Here is a 19,848-nt window from a genome sequence, read left to right on the forward strand (position 1 = left end):
AGCAGTGTGTACGCGAATGCATCCTGGCCACATTAATGACCGCCTATTCATCTGATGTCCAGCTGGGATCCGCGGGATCACCGCGCCCCTCAGGTGCATAAACGGGCAGACACGGGCGCTTGTCAGCATGGAAACGGCCTCTGTGCTCTACTGTATTCTGTCGGTACAAATGTATTTTATTAAAATATATCTTGTTTATAGGCTACATATCTACAGACTATCAGACTAGGCACGTAAAGTGCATAATTATCATACTGTTGGTGATGTGTCGGTGTTTTTGTTCCGCTGATTTGCGCGGAGCTGACACCCGACCACCCGACTGCCCGTTCTCTGTCCTCCCCGGCTCTCTGGAGCGCGGTACTGCGCTGTAGTACCGCGCTGTTGTACTGTGTTGTACCATGCTGTTGTACCGCGCTGTTGTCTGGTAAAGGCAGCAGTGCCGGCAGCGCGGAGGTCCACAGGGACCGCCGGTACAACAACCTTTTATTTTGATGTTAATACAATGTACCAGAATTCAGGAATATGTAGGATATTATTACTGACATTCATGTAATATTACGTCACAACGGCTGCTGTATTAGCCGTGTGTTTACTACGTGTTTATTTGCATATAGGGCGGGGAAGTAAGATCGGATCACAAGTGGTCACTGAAGACGCATGTGGAGACACATTATAATGCCAGGTGTGAACAGACGTACTTAGAGCTGTCCACTTGGGATCCGATCACTGAAGACGCATATTAATACCAGGACTGAACAGGGCCAGAGTGTAAATCATGGGTGTAAGCTACAACGTGATATCTATTCATAGTTTTCAGTTACGTGACTCGCGCATAGCCTGGAGGTCAAAACCAAGCCCCCAGAAAGAGCACAAGGCTGTCAAATCTTTATTTTTTTCAATCAGCAAGTGTTTAGATCACCTCTCAAACAAGGAAAAACAAAGATATATATACAAACTGCAAGTCTTAGGCACCTGTGACCCATATACAGTACCTGCTGCGGTATTTCAATCATTTAAGTGGAAGTAGACAACTTTTCAGCTGTCTAGCACGCTAGCTTATCAACTCCCTGGTCATAACAGCATCTAATAACTTTAACCACTGCTCATTTTAGAAACGTCACCGCAACAAAACCTATTCTTTGTTTATGTAATGTGTGCTTATTGGTTTCCCATAAGCCTCGCTTTCACTGTATAATTCTGTCTGATACTGGGAAAATGTAGGCTTGTTAGCTCGCTATTATGCTAGCTACACCAGCTAACGCTGACAGCACGTAACAAACATCTATGATCCATTGTCTGTTTGATAATCTAAACAAAGAACATGTTTTCTTGCGGTGGCCTTCCTAAAAATTAGCAGTGATGAAAGTTACTATATTCTGTTCTGATCAAGGAGTTGATAACCAGACAGCATTAGCTAGCATAGCTTGCTAGTTGAAAAGTTGTCTCAGCTACGTCCCCGGAGCTGTACTTTGGTGATGTTTAGCTACATAACGTTATATCTTGTGGAGACTCCATCCCTTATACTGTCGCCAAGATGAAAGTGGAACGTCACAGTTATCTGTACTTTCAATCTGGATGGGTCACTAGTCCTTTTGTTTGCGAGGTGAAGGACAAGAAATTAACGTTGGTTACTGCGGTCGAGCTAGCTGTCACTCGCAAAATGATTTAAATGGTTGAATGGTTAAATGAACTGGTTTGACCATGGAGACGGGAGAGACGTCTAGCTCGGTCGTAGTCGTTGTTTGCATGGGTGTTCAGTTGTAGTCAGTGTCAGTGTTGTCCGCTCTCGTCAGGGATGGCGGCACGTCTAATTTAATTGCATAAATCCACAATCCTCTGCTCTGGGTTTTGGTTCTGAGACGGTGCTGTAGAAACACAGTCCAGGCTCGTCTTCTCTTCGGTTTGTGCATCAAATTGAACAACAACTAACAGTGTTGTAAAAGCTGAGCTGTCGCTGGCGGACAGTGGATGGCAGCTTTGTTTTGCCCTCCAGGTGGGCGTTCCCATAGGGCCGTGACGTCACGTGAAAACTATGAATAACTGGGATGTGCAGGTAGCCTACAAGTCATGCATGTGACTAAATATAAGATCTCGACCTGGGCGGACACATATCCCCTTTGTTTATCCAGGAATTCACAGAACCATAGTTACCTTCCTAACTTATGTTGGCCCAGATCAGAACACACAAATATGGGTTGTTTTTAAACGCAATGATAAACAAGATATTTAGTCGTATGTTGGAGGAGTTTTTGCGTTCAAGTGTTGCAAGTAATCCAACTGTGATTGTCTATAAGCAGAAAAAGACCGGAGCCCCGAGCCCTCTCTCCATGTATTCATTTGAATACATGACCAAGTAAGAGCTACTCTGCGCACGTCTGTGGTAATGAGCAAGAATTTTGCTCATTACCTCCAACCCAGACTGGTGCACATCTGCTGTATTACCATACAATGATGTCATTTTCACAAAATAAATACTAATAAAAGATTAAAAAACTAATTGGCATGGCATTCACTGTAATGGATTACTTATGACGAGCAGATCTCTACAGCCTGATTTTCACCCCAAGTATACCCGATTGATTCGTAGAGAATGGGCTGCAACCATTGACTCTACTGTATATAAGAAGTGGATGTAGTCACCATGATGTCACCCATTGGTTTGTGGACTTCGGTTTTGAAGCCTTGACTTTGGCCATCGCCATCTTGACAGTCCATCCCGAATGCCGAACAAGACATTTTTAGGCGACTAAAATGTTGCAATTAGCTTTCATGAACTGAGAACACACCGTGAAAGGGTTAAAGTTCTAAGACAGCGCTGCGTTACCCAACATATCCGCATATAACGTTTCCTATGATATGCTATTTTTCATGCGTTCTCCTACACTGTAAACCCCAATCCATCCATGAAACAAAATGTTATTGTTAAGTCTACACAAATGTTCAGGGCGACCGGGTCGCCAGGCAATCACAGGCTAGCGACCGGGCCGCCAGGCCATCACAGGCTGGTGACCGGGTCGCCAGTGACATCAAAACTTTATGTTCACTTGACCCAAACACTCATCCCTTGTGAGCTTAACATAATTTTTTAGCCAATATAGCCTAATTAGTTAGAGGTCAATTAACAACACATACATTGTGCACTTAGCATATAATTGGATAGTTGAATGAACTAAAAAAGATGTTGCAAATATGTAGTTATTTTCTTGTTCAATAACGTGAAAAATTTGTGTTCACTTTACATAACAAACACATAACAAGAGTTGCAGAGTTATGCTGGACACAATTTTTTTGCTGTCTTAACATAAAACTACCACAATTTTTTTGTGTTTTTACCAACTTATTATTTTCTATTAGTCAAAGCAACATTCTATTTAAAGGCTGAGTACAACTCCATCTCTTTGTTTATGTAACTTAAAATATTTGAGTATAAATAAAAACATATATTTGTGTTATAATGTTTATGTCAATAAAACTTAAGTATTTAATGTTAAATGGCATATATTGTTAAGCTCAATGGACAGCATAGAAATTGTACACTATGTATACATTTTAGTAGTTGTTTTAACTTAAAAATTGGTGTAGCCCTTTGGGTGCCCCAGACAAAATTGAGATTTGGAAACCGCATCACACATCACAATGGCTTTAAGACAAAAATAAAGATTTTTTCTTTTTCATAAATAACTGCATTTCTTATAATCTAAATAAACAATTGGTCCCTGATATTGTTGGTTTAAAAATGTCAAGTCAGTTCATTCTAACAATAGTTACAGGGGTAAAAAGTGTATTTCTTTCTTTCTTTATTTATTTGTTAATTTGTTACCTCAATTCAGAAAATGAGGAAGGGCATCTGACATTTTTTTCATTTAATTTTGTTTTCTAGAGGGTGCCGCTGAATTCCTAAACATTACTGATTCTTTCAACCTGGTGCAGCACATCTCTGGTTCAACTCATAACCGAGAACACGCCCTTGACCTCGTCTTTACTCTGGGCCTGAATATAAACTCCCTCTCATTGATAGACCTCGTCTCTGACCATAAAGGTAATGTATTGGACTCCTGTATCCAAGCATAAGCAGTCTGTCCATGACCTTTTATGATATACTATACTATGACTTTTCATGACATTTGTTATGACATACTATGCTACTACATACTATGACTTTTTTATAAGTTTTTCATGACATAATACACTTTGACTTTTTTAACATATATTTATTTAACTCAAAATGCAGTTAGAAAAACAGTATGTTGATTCTCTGTGGTCTAAAGAAAAGATGAATTAATTGGGTTTAATTTAATTAAAGTTTATTTTCATGGCTGAGTATTAAAAATCACATTAAATAATGGCTAATTGGAATATGAGCAGAACCTGCCCAGCCCAAGCTCTCTAAGAAGACGAGGAAAAACTCCTCCAAAATCCTGAGGCCAGATGGAAAATGGGAAGAAACCTCGGGAAAGGCAATTCAAAGAGAGATCCCCTCTCCTCGAACGGCTGGGGGTGTTACAGGATCTGCAAAAAAAGGGCAAACGATGAATAATAACCATCCATCATCTGTAACCGCTTATCCTATCACAGGGTCGCGGGGGGGCTGGAGCCGATCCCAGCTGACATTGGGCAAAAGTCGCCAGGCCATCACAGGCTAGTGATCGGGTCGCCAGGCCATCACAGGCTGGCGATCGGGTCGCCAGGCCATCACAGGCTAGTGACCGGGTTGCCAGGCCATCACAGTCTGGCGACCTGTCCAGGGTCGCCAGGCCATCACAGGCTGGCAACCGGGTCGCCAGGCCAACATCGTTCAAACAGGACCACATGGGGCCGGCTCTGTAGCGCCAGCCTATCACAGGCCGATGACCTCGCCAGCCTATCACAGGCCGGCGACCTCGCCAGCCTATCACAGGTCGGTGACCTTGCCAGCCTATCACAGGCTGGCCGCCCCGGTTACTCACGTTCTTCCTGTCAAAGATAGAGCAGCATTAATACTTGGAAGATTGTATGGCGAGGACGTGTGTGTTCCGGATTGGTTCATCTGAGCCAATGGGTGATGCTTGAGCTGCTCCAGGGTCAGGCGCTTTTCAGGGTCTTCAGTCAGACACATTTGCAAGAAATCCTTGCAATCTGGTAAAAAAGAAAGAGAAGAAAGATGAAGGTGACGGCTACAGAGATCAATCAGAATGTGAACTAAAATGAACAGATTAGTGTCTGTTGACATGTTTGTGTATGTTTTTGTTACCTTTGGACATCCTCTTGTTGAACGTCACGCCGTATTCGAGGAACGCGATGGTCTAAAAAAATGTGTCCCTTGGAGCATTTGTAACAGGACCACTCCCATCTGGCGAGGCAAACACACTGGTGACCTGTCCAGGGTCGCCAGGCCATCACGGGCTGGCGACCAGTCTCCAGGCCATCACAGGTTGGCGACTGGGTCGCAAGGCCATCACAGGCTGGTGACCGGGTCGCCAGGCCATCACAGGCTGGTGACCGGGTCGCCAGGCCATCACAGGCTGGTGACCGGGTCGCCAGGCCATCACAGGCTGGCGACCGGGTCGCCAGGCCATCACAGGTTAGCGACCGGGTCGCCAGGCCATCACAGGCTGGCTACCGGGTCGCCAGGCCATCACAGGGTAGTGACCGGGTCGCCAGGCCATCACAGGCTGGTGACCGGGTCGTCAGGCCATCACAGGCTAGTGACCGGGTCACCAGGCCATCACAGGCTGGTGACCGGGTCGCCAGGCCATCACAGGCTAGCGACCGGGTCTCCAGGCCATCACAGGCTGGCTACCGGGTCGCCAGGCCATCACAGGCTGGCTACCGGGTCGCCAGGCCATCACAGGCTGGCTACCGGGTCGCCAGGCCATCACAGTCTGGTGACCGGGTTGCCAGGCCATCGTCGTTCAAACAGAACCACATGGGGCCGGCTCTGTAGTGCCAGCCTATCACAGGCCGGTGACCTCGCCAGCCTATCACAGGCTGGCCGCCCCGGTTCCTCACGTTCTTCCTGTCAAAGAGAACACAGCATTAATACTTGGAAGACTTGAGTATCGTATGGCGAGGACGTGTGTATTCCGGGTTGGTTTATCTGAGCCATGGGTGATGTTTGAGCTGCTCCAGGGTCAGGCGCTGTTTGGGGTCTTCAGTCAGACACATTTGCAAGAAATCCTTGCAATCTGGAGAGAAAGAAGGAGAAGAAAGATGAAGGTGACGGCTACAGAGATCCATCAGTGGACTAAAATGAACAGATTAGTTTCTGTTGACATGTTTGTGTATGTTTTTGTTACCTTTGGACATCCTCTCGTTGAACGTCACGCAATTTTCGAGGAACGCGAGGGTCTCAAAAAATGCGTTCCTGTGGAGCGTATGAAACAGGACCACTCCAACCTGCCACGCTGTGGTCGGGCCGGCACTGTAGCCTTGACCATTGTACCACTCCGGAGGGATGTAATTAAAGGTACCTAGAGTACACAGACATAATGATAAGACGTTGAGGAGGAGGAGGAGGAGGAGCTTTCTTTAAACGTAAAAGTCACGGATGGGTAAGTTAGTGAAGAGCAGGAGTAGAAGCTAGACATCTTACCGTAGTAGTCGCGGTAATTGGCTCCTCTCTTCACGAAGCAGCTCAGTCCAAAGTCAATGAGGCGAACTCGCGGGACGTCCGAGCCGGTCTCGATCAAGATATTTTCCACCTTGATGTCCCGGTGAAAGATGCTCTTATCCTCAAGATCAATTAATGCATCAACCAGCTGTTTCAGGATGATCTGAGAAACAAAAAGAGAGAGATGAAGGATCGTAGAGGAGGGTGCTTTGACATTTCTTCATGGCTGTTACTCAGCAGGCTACCTCCGGGTCTGAGAAGTGACGCCAACGTGGAAGTGTGATTACTTTGGTGAGGACAATGTACAATAATGACTAGAAATGATGGTCAAAATAATCCCCTCAAGTTCCTGTACAACGTTTAAAACACACACAAGATCCTCCAGCAGCTTACCTTGGCCTCTTCCTCTTTTAAGGAGCCTCCCTTTGACCAGATGTACGTGAACAAGTCCATGCAGGGGACTGGTCTCTCCAGCACCAGGATCAGCTCCTGTTCCAGATCGTACCAGTCCAGTAGGGACACAGGTGCCGAGGAGGCCGCTGAGCCACTTGTATTGGCCGCCAATTTCAACAAGATGGCGACCTCCACAGAGAGCGTATTCCCATGCTCGTCCTGAAACATCACAACAAAGAGGAGGATGAGTGAGAGAAGCTCCACAGAGAAGCAGGATTCATCCAGAATACACCCAATAAGAGAGTGCAATGTTGAATACAGCACATCTTAACTCACCACGTGTTTGATGCACTGATTGTCGCTCGGGATGTATTTGATGGCAACCTACGAGACACAAACTTTGTCAGCACTTCCTGTCCATACTGTGTGTGTGTGTGTGTGTGTGTGTGCGTGTGTGTGCGTGTGTGTGCAAACGTGTGTGTGTAATACTTACAGGCAAATTATCTGCTTTGCGATATCCAGCAAACACAGATCCACACCCTCCTTCGCCGAGCTTCTCTTGCTGTTGATATTTGTCCTCGAATGCAGCTATAAAAACAAACAAGGTTTAGTTTTAATAGAGTTGTGAGGAACACTGACTACATGTTACTGAAGCTCTGGGGTGGATTCATACACAGAATGGCCTACGCTGCTATTTACAGGGACCCCATATTGACCAGATTATTTTAATTAGTTAAAAAAAACAAAAAAATGTTCCCTTATTGGCCCACAAGAAACATAAAAAAAATGAAGAGGGACACATGTACCCAATCAGCTGACCTTATGAGCCTGGTCCGATGATGTGACCAGGTTCATGAGGTCAATTTGGTTTTCAAATAATACGTCACTACTGGACAGAATAGTGGCAAAATGTCAAAAAGAAAATATGATCACGGAGCACAAAAACAAACAGCACAAGGTCTGAAAGAACACCGTGACCAGAATCTACTAAAGAAAACCCCTAAATGGACGAGTTATGACGAGGTTTAGATTAAAGGCTGTCTCAATGAGGTTGTATACGCCAGTGTTCCCCCACTGCGTACGTGTGGGCTGTGAAATATAACTGGCACGCTTTTATACATGACACTAAATGACTTTTTTCTGGTAACATTAAAGCATGATGAGTAAGGTTGGGGGGGGGGGCATACAAAGAGTAGCTCAGGGGCCCCTGAACACTTTAATCCGCCTCTGCTTAAGCTCTAATATGAATTTTACACTTAACATAAAGCCAAACCTGACATGTATCACTCACCTCTTTGCACACGTACGGGCAAATTGTGTGCGGTGTTCAGTTTGCCGTCCTCGGACTCTGTCAGGTCTGGTCTCTGCTTCTTTCTCTTACCGCCTCTCTTGCTCTCATCTTCCGCAGATGAGATACGGTTTTCTACAGATGAGAAAAGAAAAACAGAGGGACATCAGCTTGTTGACAGTCACAGGACCTAACATGGACAATAAGTCCTCCAAACTAAATGACAACACAGACCGTCATTCCGTGACTTCCAATATGACACATTGGAGTCTTTTCTGCCCTGCTGCCTCTCAGTTAAAGGAATAGCTCGTCATTTCTTTTCACACTTTGCTATTGTATATAGTATGATATTATTATTCTATGTTCATATTTTATATTTTCTAAACTAGTTGTAGTAGTCTGTCATATTTATAGTGTATTCTATCTATCTATCTATCTATCCATCTCATTTTCTATTCTTAATCTTAGTACTTATATTTCTTTACATATACTGTATATTGTGTTTATATTATATATTATATTGTAGCATTATGTACATAATTTACAAGTTACATACTCCTTTATTTCTATTTTCTCACATTCCTTATGTTCATACAAGAGCAACTGTAACGCCCCAACGTCCCCCCGGGGATCAATAAACTATTTCTGATTCTGATTCTGAAGCTGGAGTTGAGCTGTGGCTACTCTAACTTAGCCTAACTTAGCCTAACTTAGCCTAACTTAGCCTAATTTAGCCTAATTTAGCCTAACGTAGCATAATTTAGCCTAATTTAGCCTAACGTAGCCTAATGTAGCCTAACTTAGCCTAACTTAGCCTAACTTAGCATAAAGACTCGTGAGGCTGGGGGAAACAGTTAGCCTTGCTCTGTCCAAAGTAAAATAAAATACACCCTCCAATTCAAACTACTATTTCTCTCTGTCCTCTGGTGGTATCTATCCATGCAGATATACTCTATCTGTCTCCATCCTAATACAATGGAGTGGAATGCAGTTTAGTTTGTGGTGCTCACAGCATTGAAGCAGTTAACGGCAACATCTATTTCCAAACACAGGGTCCTTGTTACTCTGGACAATCCACGAGCCTCACTGTGAACACGTTCTATTGGAACAACCTTCTACCAAAGAAATAGAAACTATGGTGTGTTCAGTGGATCATCTATTCCATCCAGGACAATATTGTTGGAAAGAGATGTTGCTTTTAAATGTTCACGTCATTTGTCGATGCTGTGAGCACCAAAATGGAATACCGTTTACCTCTGTTGCACTGGGGTGAATGCAAAAATCTCATAGACAGATATTTAAAAACCTGGAGGGTTAAAGTTCCAAACTATCTGCATAAATAGATACCACTAGAGGGAAGTGAGGATTTGTTTTTCTTTGTAATTTAGGTGAACTGATGTCTATTTAGATCAAGATACCAAAAACCCTGTAGATGGGTATTTCTGTGAAAGATCTGAGTACAACTTCCACCTGGTGTTCAGTAGATGATGATGGTATACACTCCCAACAGCAGTTTCACATGATCAGCTTACCTCTGTGAACGTCCACTGAAGAGGACGGTCCTGCTTCGTCTTCTCTGGCTGTCCTCTTCAATAGTCTCACACAGACATCGTCCTTAGAGCTGTCTGGGTGTTCACCTTCAGAGACCCTTGTCGTGTGCTGCCAGACGGTCTTTATGTCAGGACATGCCTTCCTTTTAGGCCTCCCAGTCGTCCTAGTCCTATCCATTGCAGGCGCTGAACTTGGTTCTGACGTGCTAGGGAGCTCTACGAATTAGAAAAACACAGTGGAACAAATTGTATTTTTTAAAATGTATTTCCTGGTATTAACTCTGAATTAGTGCTTACACTTAACATAAAGCCAAACCCGACATGTATCACTATCTACTGACCAAATCGCACGTGTGCGGGCACATTTTGTGGGGTGCTCAGTTTGTCGTCTCTGGTCTCTGTCAGGTCCAGGTCTGGCTTCCTCTTCTCTTCATCGTCGGTAAGCTTTCTCTTACCGACTCTCTTGCTCTCATCCTCCACAGATGAGATGAGGTTTTCTACAGATGAGAAAAAAACAGAGGAACATCAGCTTGTTGACAATCACAAGACCTAACGTGGACAATAAGTCCTCCAAACTAAATGACAACACTGACCGTCATTCTGTGACTTCCAAAATGACAAATTTGAGTTGTTTTCTGCTCTGCTTTCTCTTAGTTAAAGGTCCCATATCATGCTAATTTTCAGGTTCATACTTGTATTTTGTGTTTCTAATAGAACATGTCTACATGCTGTAATGTTCAAGAAACACATTATTTTCCTGGTATTGTCAGACTGAATATACCTGTAATTACTTTCTGTCTGAAACGCTCCGTTTTAATACATTTCAATGGAATTGCAACGGAATTGCGTTGCTAAGCAACAGTTTTGGTCCATGTTTACTTCCTGTCAGCTGATGTCATTCACATACACTGCAACAGGAAATAAACTGGGATACATTTATAATGTTTAAGTTTAAATCTTTGAAATGGTCTAAATATTGTAGATTTGTGACATCACAAATGGACAGAAATCCTGACGGTTTGTTTCAAACGCACAATTTCTGAATACGGGCTGTGTGTATTTCTCCCTATATTGAGCGTTTTGATAAGAGTATTTATATATCACTTAAACCTGCTTTATAATGTAAAAGACCTGAAAATCTCACTTTCTACAATATGGGACCTTTAAAGTAATAGCTCATCATTTCTTTTCCCACTTTGCTATTGTATATAGTATGATATTGTTATTCTATGTTCATATTTTATATTTTCTAAGCTAGTTGTAGTAGTCTGGCATATTTATAGTGTATTCTAACATATTCATTATATCTATCTATCTATCTGTCTGTCTGTCTATCTGTCTATCTATCTATCTATCTATCTATCTATCTATCTATCTACCTATCTATCTGTCCATCTATCTATCTATCTATATATCAACTTCCACCTCTGTGTGAACCTGGTGTTCAGTAGATAATGATCCCAACAGAAGTTTCACATGATCAGCTTACCTCTGTGAACGTCCACTGAAGAGGACGGTCCTGCTTCGTCTTTTCTGGCTGTCCTCTTCAATAGTCTCACAAGCTCATCGTGCAGAGAGGTGTATGGGTGTTCACCTTCAGAGACCCTTGTCCTGTGCTGCCAGTCAGTCTTTGTGTAAGGACAGGTCCTTCTTTTAAGCCTCGTAGTCGTCCTAGTCCTATCCATTGCAGGCGTTGAACTTGGTTCTGACGTGCTAGGGAGCTCTACGAATTAGAAAAACACAGTGGAACAAATTGAAATTGTAATTTTTAAAAATGTATTTCAAGGTATTAACTCTGAATTAGTGCTTACACTTAACATAAAGCCAAACTCGACATGTATCACTATCTACTGACCTCTTTGCACATGTGCGGGCACATTTTGTGCGGTGTTCAGTTTGTTGTCCTTCGTCTCTGTCAGTCGTCTGTCGTCCTCTGCAGATGAGATGAGGTTTTCTACAGATGAGAAAAAAAACAGAGGAACATCAGCTTGTTGACAGTCACAGGACCTAACGTGGACAATAAGTCCTCCAAACTAAATGACAACACAGACCGTCATTCTGTGACTTCCAATATGACAAATATGAGTCTTTTCTGCTCTGCTGCATCTTAGTTAAAGGTCCCATATAGTAAAAAAGTGAGATTTTTAGGTCTTTTATATTATAAAGCAGGTTTAAGTGCTATATAAATACTGTTAAACTATCAAAACGCTCAATATACAGGCATATTCAGGCAGACAGTATAAGAAAAATAAAGTTTTTTTTTAACATTACAGCATGTAAACATGGTCTATTAGAAACACAAAATACAAGTATGAACCTGAAAATGAGCCGTTATGGGACCTTTAAAGGAATAGCTTGTCATTTCTTTTCACACTTTGCTATTGTATATAGTATGATATTGTTATTCTATGTTCATATTTAATATTTTCTAAGCTAGTTGTAGTAGTCTGGCATATTTATAGTGTATTCTATCTATCTATCTATCTATCTATCTATCTATCAACTTCCACCTCTGTGTGAACCTGGTGTTCAGTAGATGATGATGGTATACACTCCCAACAGCAGTTTCACATGATCAGCTTACCTCTGTGAACGTCCACTGAAGAGGACAGTCCTGCTTCGTCTTCTCTGGCTGTCCTCTTCAATAGTCTCACAAGGGCATCGTGCAGAGAGGTGTCTGGGTATTCATCTTCTGAGACCTTTGTCCTGTGCTGCCAGTCAGTCTTTGTGTAAGGACAGGTCCTCCTTTGAAGCCTCCTAGTCTTCCTAGTCCTATTCATTGCAGGCGCTGAACTCATTTCTGACGGAGCTCTACGATTCAGAAAAACACAGCGGAACAAATGGAAATTGTATTTTTTTTAAGTATTTCCAGGTATTAAGTCTGAATTAGTGCTTACTCCTAAATAAGTCATATTAACGTGAGTGACTGGATTTTTTCACTTACCTCAACTTGTTCCAAGAGCCGGAGAAGAGAGAGAGTTAGTGTCCTCTGCTGAGTCTGTCAATGATAAAGTTTCTAAGACGTTTCTAACAGCACAACTCTCAGAGCAACGAGATGTGTCTGAGTGTGTCTAAATGTGTCACTGTGTCTGTGTCCTGAGCTTCTAAGGAGTGTTGGAATGTTGTCATTATGATGTTATAAGGGCATCACAGCCAAGTTCTTTCCGGAATATGCAAATGAGTGTTTAGAATAAGTTGTGTATGTGTATATATCTGAATTACGTTGCTAGGCAACAGTTTGGGTCCATGTTTACTTGTCAGCTGATGTTATTAACATCCACTGAAACAGGAAATAAGGATTTTTAATACTCAGCCATGAAAATAAACTTTAATTAAATTTAAACCCAATTAATTCATCTGTTCTTTAGACCACAGAGAATCAACATACTGTTTTTTTTAACTGCATTTTGAGTTAAAAAAAATATATGACAAAAAAGTCAAAGTGTATTATGTCATGAAAAACTCAAAAAAAGTCATAGTATGTAGTATCATGGTATGTCATAACAAATGTCATGAAAAAGTCATAGTATAGTATACCATAAAAGGTCATGGACAGACTGCTTATGCCTGGATACAGGAGTACAATAGATTACCTTTATGGTCAGAGACGAGCTCTATCAATGAGAGGGAGTTTATATTCAGGCCCAGAGTAAAGACGAGGTCAAGGGCGTGTTCTCGGTTATGAGTTGAACCAGAGACGTGCTGCACCAGGTTGAAAGAATCAGTAATGTTTAGGAATTCAGTGGCATAATGGTTTGATGGGTCATCAACATGGATATTAAAATCCCCTACAATAAAAATGATATCATGATTGAGGACAATGGAAGAAAGGAATTCAGAAAATTCATCTAAAAAGCTGTTATTTGGTTTTGATCTCAAAACACTGAAAGTTGTCAGTAGTGATTTGTTTACAGTTAAATGGTTGCTGTAGGCAACAGCAAGGCCTCCAACTTGGTCCGTGCACCTCGGGGCACGGCTGGTTTAAGGCATAGGCCTTATAGGCGGTTGCCTAGGGTACCACCTTCTGGGGGGTGCTGGTCACACTCTAAAAAATAAAATAAAGAAAGAAAGAAATACACTTTTTACCCCTGTGACTCTCGTTAGAGGGAAACTGACTTTTAAACCACTTTTAAACCAACAATACCAGGGACCAATTGTTTTATTTATATTATAGTAAATACAGCTATTTATGACAAAGCCATTGTGATGTGTGTTGCGGTTTCCAAATCTGCAGGCACAGCGGAACATTTTACAAAGGAAGAGTAAACTATATTAGACAAATATGAAGAAGTTATTGTAGCGGTGCACAGAATGATGTCCCACAGGCTCAGTCTGGTGCTACACATTTATTTAGGATGTTCTGCAAAATGTAAAATAATGCTTTAGGTTGACATCGCTACACAGTGCATTCTACTTCTAACTAGTACATAGAGATTCTCATTATCTCACGTATTCACAAGAACAGTAACAAAATGCCAGAAATGCACAAAATCAAAGATTACACCATCTCTAACTCTTTAGAGTGTCATATATCGAAATAATTCCTGTTTAAATAACCTTAGCTCAGCAGCATAACACCATATTTCTTATATTTCTTAATAAACAGTAAACAACAACATAAACAGTAATCATAGCAGCGGGAGGGCTCCCTCACATGAGGGCTCATTGTCAAAGCTCCCAGCGCCCCGCGCTACTACTAATGTTACCATGGCGACTGTAACCCTGTATTAGCTGCTAGCTAACTGGCTAAATTGAAGCAGCAAAACAGACGCTAACACACGCTAAACATTCACTGAACTGAACACAGCGTCACCGAAGTACAGTGTAAACATTACCCTAACACAGAATTGCTAACTAACATCACCAGCTTACCTGCAAAATGTAAAATAATGCTTTAGGTTGACATCGCTACACAGTTTATTCTACTTCTAACTAGTACACACAGATTCTCATTATCTCACGTATTCACGCGAGACTTCCCTGTGACGCTCCCTTCACATACACGGCTTCTGTAGCGACACTGCTACCTACTGGTGATCTACTGGCACAACACCCTAATAATGACACTGGCAATAAATAACACTGTACCCTAAATTATAACCACATTGAACTTGTCATGGCTCTGGCCTTGACTCCAGTAGTTTTCCAGTGTTCTGCTTCCCCTGGGTCTCCCCCTCCCCTGCCTGTCTGTGTGGGTGTGGCAGGGGCGCGGCTTCCTCATCAGGCACCTGGTCTCACTCTCCACTCTGCACTCTGCACCTGTCAACAATCGCGAATGGGGTTGAGCTGTACGGTAGTGCAATTGTCCCCCAACGCAATTGGTCAAAAGTCTATAATCTAAAGCGACAAGCAGCAGAATTATATTAAAGTCACAAGCACCAGAATGATGTTAAAGTGATAAACACCAGAATGTTGTTGTTGAGTAGTCAGCATGATAGATTTATAATATAATAGGCATATATTCATCAAATATATGAAATATGGAGCAGACTCAGTCTTCATTTAGAACCCTGATATAGTGAATCCAGAAGAAAGCCATTATCCCTTGCTGGTTTCTGTTATTATTCGATGTGTTTGTTTATCATGCAAGCACAAATGTCATTTTATATGTAAGACTTCTTTAATCATTTTTGTGATGTGTGGTGTCACCATTTTCAGATAACATTTTATGTGCTCTTCAGCAGAGCAGCACCAAAATACTGCTGCCAAGCCATTTTAGGGAAACTGGGTGTAACTTTATAGATGAAGCCTGACAGTTCCATCATTTTCCACAAATATGATGTTTGACTTAGGTTAACTTCAGAATTATAGCAAACAATTCAAGACAGCAGACGCATACTCTATAAAACATCACATCAGCTGCTATACCTGTCTCTTTATACCTATAGATCTTTATCATTTTCTTTGTATATGATTACAGGGGAGAGTGCGAACAAAGGCCCCCATTACCGGAAGGAGGACTGGACAGGAGGAATCTACAATACGGTTCACCCCCAATCATCCCAAAGGTTGAGGACTGTTGATATCATCTGTATTCATTCCATTACAGATTTAAATTGTCTATTAATTGTGATACCTATTGAAGCCATTGAATTATATATATATTATATATTTGTGTAAGCAAATGCTACATAATACATGTCATTCATTCACTTGTTACTGGACAGATTTTTTTTCCAATGAAATATGGCTTATTCTATCAAAAATATACTTGTAAGAAAATGCTTTGTCTTCCCAAATGCCATTAATTTACATTTGTTACATAAGTCCCTTATGACTATTGGGAGGCTGATTAAAAGTAGTTTAATTTGGTTAAAATATTGTGAATTTCAATGGAAGATATCGAGCTCAACCTTATGGAGAGCGTATGGCTGGAAGACTGTTAGTAGATTTTTTATTACACCCGCTCAGAAGTCTCATCATTCAGGCTCTTCCAGCTGCTGGAGGAACCGTGGTTCCCAGGTAGCTAACCACTATCACCTGTTTTGGGCCTGTCCAAAAGTAAATTCTTTTTGGCGTAAGATTTACACAGAATTAGTTACTATATTTGGTACAAACATAGTTTTTAAGTGGGACAAACTACTGTTTGGTCTTCTACTTTCAATATCTACAAATATTAAAACAAAATACTTATTTGGAATATTGAGTGTAGCTGCTAGAAAAGCAATCACTAAGAAATGGCTTAAACCAGATACGCCATCATTAGACAACTGGTATGATGTTATTTATGACATATTTGTAATGGAAAGAATTACTTTCTCAATGAAGCTTCAAGAAAATAAATTTGAGGACATTTGGAAGGAGTGGAAAAAGTATATTCCCCCAAAACGCCCATCTTTTGTTTAATTTTTATTTTTTTCTAAATGTAATTTTTTATTATTATTCATTTGATCTTATTTTACATGAAAAGCACCCCATGTTCTATTTGTGTGTTCTATAATTTCATTGTAATAAGTGGAAAAGTTGGTTTACCTCGTATTTGTATCTAATTAAGTATGTTTATGTAAATGAGTAAAACCAAATAAAGGAAAAACAAAATGAAAAAAATAAAAATAAAAGTAGTTTAATATTTCTGAGGCTGATTAAAGCTACTTTAATGTTTCTATTGCTATATATGCAAAAGTATCTGATATCATTGTACTATAAGTGCAAACAAGTAATCTGTCACTCTGTGCCCCTATTTTTTGATGAAAACAAATGTACCCCTATTGTTGCATTCATTAATTGATATTCCACAACTCATTGTTACTGTAACACAGACCATTTTAATGAACAAAGTGCATGAAATGGGGAAAACACAAAAATAAAATGTATGCAATTTGGAACGAAGCCTTTGTCTCCTACTCTGTGTCCCAGGTGCATAAAAAAGTGCAAATAATAATAATAATAATGAAACAGAACTATAGTGCAGAAACTATAGAGGGAAAACGCAAAAGAGGGAGGCCCAAAACAACCTGGAGGCGAACCATCGAAGGAGAAATGAAGACGAGAGGATACAGCTGGAACAGCATTGAGAAGAAAGCAAACAACAGAGATGAGTGGAGATCCTTAGTCGTTGCCCTATGTGCCACCAGGCACAACAAGGACTAAGTAAGTAAAGTATAGTGCAGAAATAAAGTATCACTGAACATGACTAAGAATGAAATGCCATAACAATATGAACATAAATATATACATGAAAATGAAAACTATAGTAGTTTGTCCGATTAGATGCAATTCTTTAAAGAGTCTTTCCTCCAGATCACCTTATTGGACAAATTGCTGGCAACAACACAACAGTACAGTTTAAAAGACTATTTACAATACATATTTACAGATATATACAGCATATTTACAGGTTATCATAACTTGTCCCACAACAGAGGTGAAGTGTTCGTAGCTGTCGTACACTCTGTTATCCAGACCTTTCGATGTTGACATCAGTTTTACAGGGCAGAAAGTCTTTTTTTTGTACTTTTTATGTCCCTGTGGTGGTTGGCCACAGCATGCACAGACAGGGAAATTTTGCACCCGTGACATTTTCTCTGCTAGTCCTATGGGCTGCTCCTTCCCCTTACGCTTGTACTGCGTAGATCTCGACCAGGATGAAGGACGGCAGTCATGTGTAGCAGCAGCAGTTGATGTAGTAGGACCAGCAGGCATTATTGACGGAGCTGGACGAACTGATGTCGTCAGACCAGCAGGCATTATGGGCCGTGTGGATGGGCCAGCAATGCCTGCGGTTGCTGTGGATGCAGAGAGGGAGGGCACAGGTCTGGTAATGGTAGAGGTGGCAGGGGTTTTTTCTGACCGGCGGTGGCAACAGCACAGTTGGCAGTGGTGGTTGAGGCCGGGAGAGTGGCACGATCATGTCCGTCCTTCCCTTTAACACCTTTGTCCCTGCCGTGCTGGGTGTGGGCACATACTCCATCAGAGGGTAGTCTGGTGGAGCGAGGATGGCTGGCTGGTGTGGTGCTGGAGGGAGGTCTGCAGATGAGATGGAGGTGAGCTTTGTGATGAGGCCGGTGGGCTGTTTTGTGGCACGCAGATTGAGGAGGCGCTCTTGACAACGGATGAAGTCCCGCACTGTCTTGATGTTGATTTTTGGCAGAGGAATGCCTGCTTTGCACAGGACTTGATCCTCCACCAAAATCCGATGCTGGATTCTCTCGTAGGCCTTCAATATGGTAGCCTTTTCAGGACTGATGCGAGGACCCTTGAGGTGAGCGCAACCACAACAGTTTCACCAGCGTGTACATCAGCCTGTTGTGCTGAGCACTGATGTCCTGTTGTGCTGGTGCGTAGCGCTTGGCCATCTTTACCCTCTGTATCACAGCAGCATCAACAAGATCATCCCTCTTTGTGTGGCAGTAGAGGGTGTTGCCCCAGTGTGTTCTGTAGAGCTGATTGAACTGCTGCGGCTGCTTGTCATGCTCCTCCACTGCATTCCAGACTTCCAGGACCTTGTCCTCTGCTCAGTGGAAAGGGACAGCTTGTCCTCTGTCAGGCCAATGTCCACCAACACAGAGCAGAACTTTTCCAACTTCTGAAAGCCAGGAAGAGGGTTTGGACTGCAGGCATCCTCCTGTTAAAAATTGGCATACAAATGTAAGTTGTAAGTAAATGTGTACATTATCCAACAAGTGAATTTGCAATTTATTCTAGCAGACACGCAGTTACTCACAAAGGCCGGAGGTTGAACAGTGGAGGTTTCTTCGCTGGTGAGTGTAATGTGGGATGGCATCCAGCACGTTGTCATGTGCCTCCACATCGCTCTGGTACGCCTCGTCTGCCTCGGGATCTGGATCGGGCTGCCCAGGCTGAACCACCTCCTCATCTGGATCAGGTCCATCGTTGACCAAGTCCCGAAGAGAGAAGGTTCCAGATTGACCCCGTGCTCTGGCTGAACAGGTACTCCAACCCGAGCAGCTCGTTGGAAGGGACATCAGCAGGGGCCCGGAAATTCTCCTCCACTGCCTCTCCGAACAGCCGCCGACAACGGGTGTTGAGGCGATCAATCAGCGGGGCAGAGTAGGTCCTGTGGTGCCGTCCTTTGCCACCAAACACGGCATCTGACCTCCTGTCGGAGTTCCACCGTGCAATGCCACTTATCAGGTAAACCTGATAGGGCCGTGCTGCACAGTGGGGACCTGAGTAGAGCAGAGTAAAAGGTAAGTATTTCAATTTAGGTTTGTTGAACATCACAATAAAAGATATTAGAATAATGACAGGGTCACATATTTCATTTTTTACATGTATACAGACTAGAATTGTGTACCTGGAATCATGTGCGGCAGAGATTTGTGGAATCCTTCCAGGCTGTTGCTTCCACGCAGACCTTTGTAGTAGGGCACGTCCACATTGTTGATGGTTGTGGTACGCGCCACCCGATACATATTCATGTCTGGTGGATCCTGGATGCACTCCAGGTGTCTCTGCTGGCCTGCCCACATCTCAGCAATGGCCTCTGTAAATACACATACATATATGAATACAGTGTGTTATGTTCACTTTGTATGCTACACTAACCGTATCGATGTTGTAATAAT

General features: G+C 42.3%; 2 protein-coding genes across 3 annotated transcripts in view; both read right to left on the bottom strand.

Annotated features, from left to right (window-relative positions):
* il16 (interleukin 16) overlaps positions 1-19,848 on the bottom strand; it is a 92,503-nt gene that overhangs the window by 66,489 nt on the left and 6,166 nt on the right. The gene's annotated exons all lie outside the window — the stretch shown is intronic.
* Positions 5,775-19,848, bottom strand: part of LOC119503645 — a 56,365-nt gene continuing 42,291 nt past the window's right edge. Inside the window, exons 7-18 of one of the 2 annotated variants that reach the window (XM_037795528.1) lie at positions 11,676-11,774; positions 11,310-11,543; positions 10,162-10,317; positions 9,803-10,036; positions 8,274-8,405; positions 7,476-7,570; positions 7,319-7,366; positions 6,983-7,201; positions 6,572-6,752; positions 6,276-6,449; positions 6,056-6,164; positions 5,775-6,022 (exon numbers count right to left, since the gene is read on the bottom strand). In XM_037795528.1, the coding sequence (XP_037651456.1) occupies positions 6,073-6,164; positions 6,276-6,449; positions 6,572-6,752; positions 6,983-7,201; positions 7,319-7,366; positions 7,476-7,570; positions 8,274-8,405; positions 9,803-10,036; positions 10,162-10,317; positions 11,310-11,543; positions 11,676-11,774 (1,664 nt within the window). In that variant the 3' untranslated portion in view covers positions 5,775-6,022; positions 6,056-6,072. Of the gene's footprint in view, positions 6,165-6,275; positions 6,450-6,571; positions 6,753-6,982; positions 7,202-7,318; positions 7,367-7,475; positions 7,571-8,273; positions 8,406-9,802; positions 10,037-10,161; positions 10,318-11,309; positions 11,544-11,675; positions 11,775-19,848 lie in introns of both variants that reach the window. The other variant, XM_037795520.1, reaches the window with a different exon arrangement.

This window comes from Sebastes umbrosus, chromosome 2 (assembly GCF_015220745.1).
Source record: "Sebastes umbrosus isolate fSebUmb1 chromosome 2, fSebUmb1.pri, whole genome shotgun sequence".
Classification (NCBI taxonomy): Eukaryota; Metazoa; Chordata; class Actinopteri; order Perciformes; family Sebastidae; genus Sebastes; species Sebastes umbrosus.